General features: G+C 31.4%; 1 protein-coding gene across 4 annotated transcripts in view; it reads right to left on the bottom strand.

Moving 5' to 3' along the window:
- da (daughterless) overlaps positions 1-8,736 on the bottom strand; it is a gene marked incomplete at its 5' end in the record, with an annotated part of 120,042 nt that extends 111,306 nt beyond the window's left edge. For all 4 annotated transcript variants that reach the window (XM_067047605.1, XM_014416704.2, XM_014416706.2 and 1 more), the window contains 2 exon segments: positions 5,685-5,710; positions 8,607-8,736. In XM_067047605.1, coding sequence (XP_066903706.1) covers positions 5,685-5,710; positions 8,607-8,736 — 156 coding nt within the window.
- Between the last annotated feature and the right edge of the window lie 715 nt (positions 8,737-9,451).

Genomic DNA, 9,451 nt, shown 5'->3' with positions numbered 1-9,451 from the left:
GTTATAACATTTAACATGGTAAAACATTTAACATTTAACACAATATCATGAATACCCCTACTAAAGACCATGAATACCCCTATTAAATATTCCATATATAGAAAGTGGAAGTAAAAATTGCTAACGGTTTTTGGGGATGTAAGCTTTCAAAGGGCGACGCTACTAATGTGCGGTTTCTTCACAAATCTGTGCTATTGTGCTATTCACATCACATTTACTTGTTGTATCTTTAGTTTAAATACTCTGGTAAATTTTTAAAAATGAAAAAATCTTGGACAATATCATAATAAGAGTAGACCATGTTAAAATTATGCAGATAAGTTAAGATGGGGGGGGGGGGGGTTGAGCAAGAACCCCCCTCCTCCCCCTCATCTGTGTAAGTGTTCCGAGGAGGTCTTAGAGACAGTTATAAATCAGCCCGGATGCAGTATACATTCTCCGGTATGGCCGTACTCCTCTCCCATACCCACCATATACAGTCCCTATCAATTTTATATCAACACTAAACCTAGGCAGTAAAACTTTTACGCCAGCCAGAGGGAGACAAGGCATTTTCCACCTATCTTCATCTCGTATCAGGCTCATCAATTACTCGCTAACAACACGTGAATATTACCATATCTGGCTATTGAATTCTTAAACAGCTTTCACGTCCCATGCAGACCTGGATCCACTGAAATGGTGTATTTTTGACACGGAGAATATTTGGGGTCACTTTATAAGAATACACAGCTAACATGATCCAATTATATAACGTTCAAAGGAAAAAGTCACACAGAGGTGTCTTCTTAACAATTCTCCATATTTGTCAAGGAACTGAATCATCATACTTAACACTTTGAGCGCGGTTCAAGACGCATCATCGTCAACACGTGGTATCTTGTGAGTACGTATGGCGACAATGTGCCGCCAAGGGAGCTTGGATTGTCCGTAAATGAGCTTAGTAGCGTCCTGGCTTCAATCAGCAACGATCGTTCTGGGTTCGGCCGCCTTTTAAAAATGTGTACACTCCTTCAAATTTGCAAAATAATTTCAGGAATATGACGCTGATACTGGGACACAACTGCTTTGATTTTATATACATCAATTACATTAATTTCCTAATTAAAACACCTTTCTAATTATTTGATTATGTTCCAGTATCAACAACATATTCCCGAAACTAACTAGCTCACAAATGTAAAGGGACCTCTACATGTTGGCCAAGCCATGGCGAACTCGGACATGCGCGAGCATGTGGATGGGTGGCTTGTACGAGTTGCCCTAAGCTTGTTGCCGATCCGTTGAGAGTAGGTTTTTTGGACACAGATCAAAGGGGTTCGTGAGAGCGCTCGTGTAGCATCTCCACCATTGTTCTTTGTCTAGTTGCAACTGAGAGCTGTTAGGAGGTTAAAGGTGTTTGTTGTTACTGTTTATAATAAGTTTTATATTTAATCTTATTTATTTATATTTCATTTCCTTTCACTTTCTTTTTTTTGTAATAAAAATAGTATAATCCCAGTGCAATGGCTGAAACCACTTATGCGTCCGCCATGCTTGCCTCTCTTATCCGCCTTAAGGAAGATATTTCATATAAGCTTTATAAATTGGTATTTGTCTGCTTTAATTTTTTATGGAATGTTTATCTTCGAAAAACTCCTAGTTTTTGTGTTAAAAGCTATAAAAAAAAAAAAATAAATAAAAAAAAAAAAAAAAAAAACTGTCGAAAATATTATTTAATTTTGTAAAGCAAGATTTTCTCTAAAATAAAGTTTTCGAGATATAGGGTGAGAAAAGAAAAGATTCCCGAAAAAAATGTATCTATCAGTCAACCTCAGATTCCAGTTTAGCAAACCAAAAACTGGAATGGGGGGCACCAAAAATTAAGATTATAACTATCTTTGATTTCCCAGGAATTCCGGTCAGTCAAGTAGGGACTCCAGATACAAAAGGATCCCTTGATGATTTTTATTTAAAATAATATAAATAGGTAATATAATATTATAAAAAAAGATTGAAATTCTAATGAAGGGCTAGAAGCGGCTTGAGAATCCTAGTTGAAAACAATAACACTGAATGTTTCCCTATAACAAGCTTATTCTAGAGAGGTCTTTTTCACATTTACTGAAAACTACTGTTTAATACTTTTTTTTTTTTTTTTTTTTTGTTAAATTCAACTATCTATATAAATTTATTTAAGTGTACCAATATCATTATTTTTTGTTAATAATTTTACTTTCCTCTTTAATTAAGAAGTATTATTCTTATTTATTTATTTTATTATTATTTTTTTTTTTTTAATAATAACATAGTATATAGTTAGGGGTGTCATTTGTATGATTATACCCCCTCATAATCAACTGTTAAAATATATATATATAATATAAGTTATATCAACCATGTAAGGCCCACCAGGCCGATCTGGTATAAAAAAAAATAAATAAAAACTATATGTTAATTGTTGTACTGTTTTTACCTCGAATTTGTCAATTTTAAACTATAAATTAAATAAGGAAAAAATAATAAAATTAATAAATATTGGCATACATACACCTATATGTGTATAATATGAGAAATTTAGTTAAAAGCACAAACAAAAATTAAAATTTAGCACAAATAGAGTAAAAGATGCAATTTTGTGCAGAAAAAAACAAAACACGCAATTTGGTGCAAAATAAAATTAGTGTTATTTGAATTTGAGTCGAGATTTTGTGGAATTTGGAGCTAGGGAACAAAAGATGCAACTGGAGGAAAATCCGATCTCTATTCATAAATTATATAAACTTGAACATGGAACTGAGCATTTCCCTTGAATGAAATGTTCTGACAGTCACTCTAAGGCCCCGTGAGTAGCCATATGAATATTATGTACATTCATTGTTTTTAAACCTACTACCGTCGCTGCCACATAGTGACAAGACCAAGAAGTTCAGCTTGTTTTCCACCTGGTTTAGGTTCAACAAGCGTTGCTCCATTAACTTGCATCAATTGAAATAAAACTATAAAATTTTAAATATTTTATAATAATAACATCGTTCATTAAAGGCATATTCAACCAATTTTAATTAATAAACAAATGCTATAGGTTTCAGGCAACATACCATCTTCTGGAACAACCGATTAGCCACAACATAGAGCATTTTGATAAGAGGATTGGAATTGATAAAATAATTTTGCCTTTAAATTTCAACAAATTCACATTTACCTTGAATAAATTTCATTTATCATTATATGTTAAGATATTTTTAAAAAATGTTATCCTTTCAATGGAACCATCACCATAGTTACTCTTTACACAGCTGTTAAACTAAACTTTTTATTTATTTTTTTCCAACCTACTCTCGTGACTCAGACTTTTGAACGAATTCTTAGAACGAGTATACAAATGAGAATCTCCTAAAGGCTGGTATCATCTACGAAGGATAGAACAGTTGTAACAGAACGCCACAAAAATTTGACATTTCTAAAAAAAAGTTAAAGGCAAGATATTTACAAAAACAGAGGAAACATTTGCACAACACCCTGTTGCTTTAACAAAATTTGGATTTCCAATGGTCATTCTTGATTAAGGATGTAATGTAAGACCACATTTGGGCAAAATCGAGGATATAAAATACCAGGTTTCGTAACAACTTACCTGGTACTGATCAGGCTCAATGTTTTTAAAAAAAGCCATAAGCAGTAAAGAGACAAAGAACAACTGAAAATATAATTACTAAAAGAAAATTAATTTTAGTAATTAAACTTAATTAATTAATTAAAAATTAATTGAGATATTACAGCACAAAATATTTAAAACTGTGATGCAACTAATTCAGTTGATCTTGGATTAGGAAAAAATATTACTAAGCTCAGTCAAGTACCCTATACAAAGTCAGAACTCATTAGAGTCATTGAATTTCATCAGAACATTCATTTTGTAAAAGAACTGAGAAACTATCACGAACCTAATGTCTAATTTTTGTTAATTTCTGTTAAAAATATGAAATTTATATTGCGCTACGACTTACAATAAAGAACTTCCTACGGTTCAATGGGTATTCATATATATTATAATTACTTCAAACCCGTTTGTATTACTACTAAACCCTGGGAAAACAGTCTTGTTCTAAAGTAACCCCTAACTTCAATTTAAGGGTTATCACAAGCCGTTTAACTGATTTTAGAAAAGTTATTTCACCTCATGATAATCTGGAACAAAAACTGTTAAAAAAAAAAAAAGTAAGTACTAAAAACTGGTTATTGGGTTCGGCTGGTTGTTAAATGCCTTAATAATATTTATGTATCACTGACTAGAGTTATTTTAGTACAGGTTTTGCACTTTTTGTACCAATCTGCTCAATTAATTATCAAAAACAATTTCTATTCTTTTTAATTCGCGAATTTATTCACTTTTTTGTCAATATTTTTCAAACAATCCGTCTTTTTTTCTAGCAGTCACTTTAGAACAAAATGTTTTTCAGGGTTTAATAATAATAATGAAAATAGGTTTGAAACAATAGTGATATCAAGGAAGATTAAGACAAGTTCTTTAGAGTAAATGGTAAAGTGAACAAAAAAGTGGTTTTGGAATGTAAATCTTGAAATATTCATTAATAGGATTTTGATGAAAATTAAATATCTTTCTTAAAGATACATAATCATTTTTAAGTCATCAAATATATTAAACAGCAATGGAAAACACAATAACAGCAAAAAAACTGACTTCGGTTCAGCACTTGATTATGAAGTACAATTTTTTTTTGATAAATAGCAATAAAAGGAGATGATATCAATATCCACGATCTACGATGAAGGGTCAAGAACTCTGTTCATAAAGACTGATTTGTCCTACGAGAGTATACCAACTTTAAGTGATGATTGATGGCTGATTAAACAGAAAATTAATTTTCTTCCAGCAGCCGGAGTCGAACATAGGCTTCAAGGAGTTACGAGTTTAATGTCTTAACAACTGAGAAATTTACCAATATAATTAATTGTGAAAGTAGGTTCGTGATAATTTACAATTAAAATTTCCTTTAGATTTCACAAATCTCTGTTTGATGAAAGTGAGGCATTTTAGATTTAAGAATAACCTAATTTTTTTTTTTTACAGGGACAATTTTAAGAGTTCCAATTTTAATAACTTATAAAAATTATTGCAATCAGCTAATAAAAGTATAGATTATAATACGATTACTAAAATAATGTCTAATAACTATAACTACAAACATTAATTTTACTCATGTATGTACAATAACCACATAAAAGATTTCAGTTCTAAATTTACAAATATAGGATCAAATACATTCTGCCCTCCTCTTTCACCTTGTTCTTCTTAAACAGTGTTTATCTTTATTTTTTCCTTTAACTTAATAATAGACAATGAAAGTCAACATAACTGGAAATTCTTTAATATTCAAATAGAATATCAGAACAATAATACATAGAACTATAATAATAATGTGCACAGCAAAATAGTGCTACCAATATAGAAACAATTTAATAAAACATTTATTTCATCATAATACAAAAAAAAACATAATATTGATACAGTTGACATTACTTGTATGTATATTCCAACAGGATAAAAACACTCCTCTTTTTCTTTTTTACAGTATTAATGACAGGCTTAAAAATCTAAATCAAATAATTATATAACTAACGAATATTAATAAACAATTAGTGAAAAGAAAAGTTAAAAATGTATTTAATACATTACATACCTCTCTTTTTCTTTTAACTGCCGTCCCTAAAACAAATAAAAAAACAGACTTTAGAAATAATATAATTTATAATTTTATCAACATTAAATCAATACACAGTATATAACAATACAAAAATTGTGAACAAAAACGATACACATTTTTAGGGTAATTTAACAAACTTTCACATCCCTCATTGTCTTTCTTGTATCTTTCAGTAATACACAGCTTATTCTTATAAAATTGATCTGATGCTCAGGAATTCATTTAAATTATCTTGCAATCAAAATTTTAAACGTGGTGTATATTTATCTATCAACTCCTATCCTTAATTCCTATAAATAGCTTAAGCTGTATACAGTTCTGTACAGATACCATATCAAAAACATTCAATCATTAACTGACCACTCTTCCTAGCAACTTCAAATTCACAAGACACTAAAACAAACACTACCTTATATCCTCCCCTTCTCCTCCATAAACAGTAAAACCCTTTAAGAAAAGATTTGAGGCAAGTCGAGAGTTTGCAAGTACAATTTATTTTAATTATTCACGATTGCATGTAAGTTGATCTCTTTCAAAGACTCACCCTTGATATATTTCTTTCACGAATGGAAAATTGAAGCCAAAAATATAACCGAGAGAAACCCACCTTGCCAGTCCTCCAGAGTACAAGCTGTGGTCTTCCACTTAAGATTTTCTTCATTGACAGAATTCAAATTCAGGTATACTATTTTAATAATCAAAATATACCTCATACAACACAAATAACTCCTACCTCACAGAAAAAGGTATATAAGGTCGAACCACCGAGACAATAAAGTATAATAATAAGACAATAAAGATAAGTGATAACAGATAAGCCCATATTGAAACATAACCCTTCAGACCAGGACTAAATGGCACATATGCAAGCAACTAGTATCTTTTTCAGTCTAATCTATTTGATTTATTAGTCAGCACGCATTTTAACTATCTAATGGTGAATTGTTATGAAAATCCGAGCAGTATATAGCGGTAAGAATAATCAAATAGGAAAAATCAATTTAGCGTTATCAGTACTGTTGCAGCCAACATATGGTCCACAAATCGATAGGTGGAACATGTGATTTTTATTAAGTGAAAAAACAAAACAACTACTCTCTATTGTTTTTTATATTAAAATAGACAGATATCTTCTTAACGTCTCACTGCACACACATATCGTCTATACACACCTTTATCTACTCACTACGCACTCGTAGTTAGCAGCATTCTGGCCATCTTCGCCAGCTAAATCATCTTAGCCACGGCGGGCAGACTTCTTCGACTCATCCTCCAAGAGGACAAGGGGGGCGGACGTACGTCCCTTTTGTCGATCTACTTCCACAAGAATATCCACTCAGAACAACCACAACCGGGGCCCCACCAATCACCGGTGAAATGAGACTTTTTTTTATCTTTAGTTCAATTAATTTAGTTTTATAATAGTTTTAATCTTTCTTTTTTTTCTAGTTTGTATATTTTGTGTTCTTTCTTATTATGTTTACTTATTTAAAAATAACAAAATTCAACAATTCTTTCCTTTTCACGGTTGGGCTAGTAAAGGTTCCTTTCGAACCCCTACCTGCCGTAACAAGTACAAACATTTTACCTTTTATTCTACTGTTCACAAAGAAAAAATAGATCATTTATGATTATTCTATTTGATCTTTTTTTTTTTTTTTTACAAATAAAAATGTTAAGTTAATAATTTTTAGAGGCCTAATAAGTAATACATAGTAAATTGTGCCCAGAAAAAATAGAGTAGGATTTTGATACACACTAAAATTAACAACTGAATTATAACCAATTATTATTAATATTACGATACCAAATCTATTTTGTAGAGGAAGTATAGATAAACAAATATTTACCATCTCCAAGTGCGACGAGGTGCTCCACATTTTTTTTTTTTTATTTATTAACATGTCAATAAAGAAGTGCTATCTTGAGCGAGAATCAATTCTGAGCTATTTTATTATTTTATTTATTCTAGTGTCCTTGTTTATAGATATATATCAACATTTATCAGCATTATTTTCGTCCAATGGAAGTAAGATTTGGTTGGGCAAAGAAAGTGTAGTGACAGATCCTGCATATGATGTTAAATGGTAGCAATCCACAGGATAGAAAATAAATTATTTTAACATTTTTAGAAAATCAATCCCATGGTAATGGTTTACTGGTAGAAATATTCCAACGATGCTGAACGGTAGGCAATGAAGACCAGGAATGGCTTTCAGGAGACAGCAGTGACAACGTCAAATGGAAAAAAACCGAGCGGCACTCGAGCTTTCCATACTACTGCATAGAAATTGAGGGAGAAAGGTCCTTGTCCTTAAGTGAATAGCTATTTCTGAATCCACAAGTAAAATACCAACAAGAATGGCAAAAAATTTGGGTAAGTCAAAGAAACCAGAGTATTTTCTTCTAAACTCTTTTTCAATCGCCGTTTTTTCTTAAGAAACTTTCTCTTTAATCACTAATTTAAATATTTTGATAAAGAATAGAAATTGATTCCTTCGGGAAATAAAAAGTTTATAATTTGGTTCTAATTTAGAAGAAGGCAAACAGATTTTTAAAGCAATTTGGCAGACGACCAAACTTGTTCAATATAATTTTGACCAGCAAAACATAAAATGGCTTTTCCATTTTTATTCCCTTTTTTCTTAAGCAATTTTATTTATATTTTGATATTATAACCAATCATGTCTGTAATCTGTAATCTATCCAAACTTCAACAAATGTTTTTGAACAATATTAACAAAGATAGTTTCACATCTTAACAATATCTTAAGTATTACTTAACAATATCTTTAAAGTTATCTTTGATAAGTACATACTGCATATAACTTTAATTTACTTTATATTAATAATAATATAAAAAAAAAAAAAACAATCCAAGCGAGTGATATTACTTACCGGGGGTGGAGCTAATCCTCCGGGACGTCGGGGCTGTGCTGAAGGGAAAGTAAGGAGACTCTGGTGAGAAGGATTCTGTTCCCGAGGCATATCCTCCACCAGCTGGGTATGCAGCCACTGCTGCTGCTCCCTGGAAAAGAAAACAATTTATCGGTAAAACAAACAATGCAGACAACAGGTAAAATAAATGATAGTAAAAAGTGATAAATAAAACAAAAATAAAGAATAATATAATAATAGTAATTAATGATAATCTCAGCTTATTCTATTGAAAGACACAGTATATAACTTTATTTGTGATTTAAATTTAATCCCTAAATATCTCTTTAGCACTCTGTCAGACACAACCAATTTACTAGCCACAGCTCATTATTTACATTTGGTTCTCACTCTCGAGAAGAACAAGTATCTTGAACTGTATCAGCTTTGGTTCTTCTAGTTCGGCTAATGATGGGAGGAATATTTTATTGTAATCTGCCATTGTTTTTTAATATTAGCAATTAGTAGGATGGACAATTAGGAGAAAAAACCAAGAGTATGCTGTTGGGTAAGAAGCCTCTGGACCAGAGGCAGAGTCGCCTTGTAATGGGCCCCTATAATTTCGAAGTGGTAAGAAGTTTTTCTTACCTAGACTCTATTATTAATGAGAACCAGGATGAATAAGAAGAAGTTAGAAGCAGAATTTCTGCTGGAGATAGAGCTTATTTCTCCATTGTAAGGTTAATCATAAGCAAAGTTGTTAGCCGTACCACCAAGTTCACCCTGTACAAAACGTTGATAAGGCCAGTCGTTACATACAGTGGAGAAACTTGGACCCTAAGCAATAAAAGCATTAACCTGCTAGA

The sequence above is a fragment of the Halyomorpha halys genome, unplaced genomic scaffold, assembly GCF_000696795.3.
Source record: "Halyomorpha halys isolate HHAL.00 unplaced genomic scaffold, Hhal_1.1 Scaffold132.1, whole genome shotgun sequence".
Taxonomy (NCBI): domain Eukaryota; kingdom Metazoa; phylum Arthropoda; class Insecta; order Hemiptera; family Pentatomidae; genus Halyomorpha; species Halyomorpha halys.
Note: the sequence above shows the minus strand (reverse complement) of the source record. Positions and strands in the feature narration are given on the sequence as shown.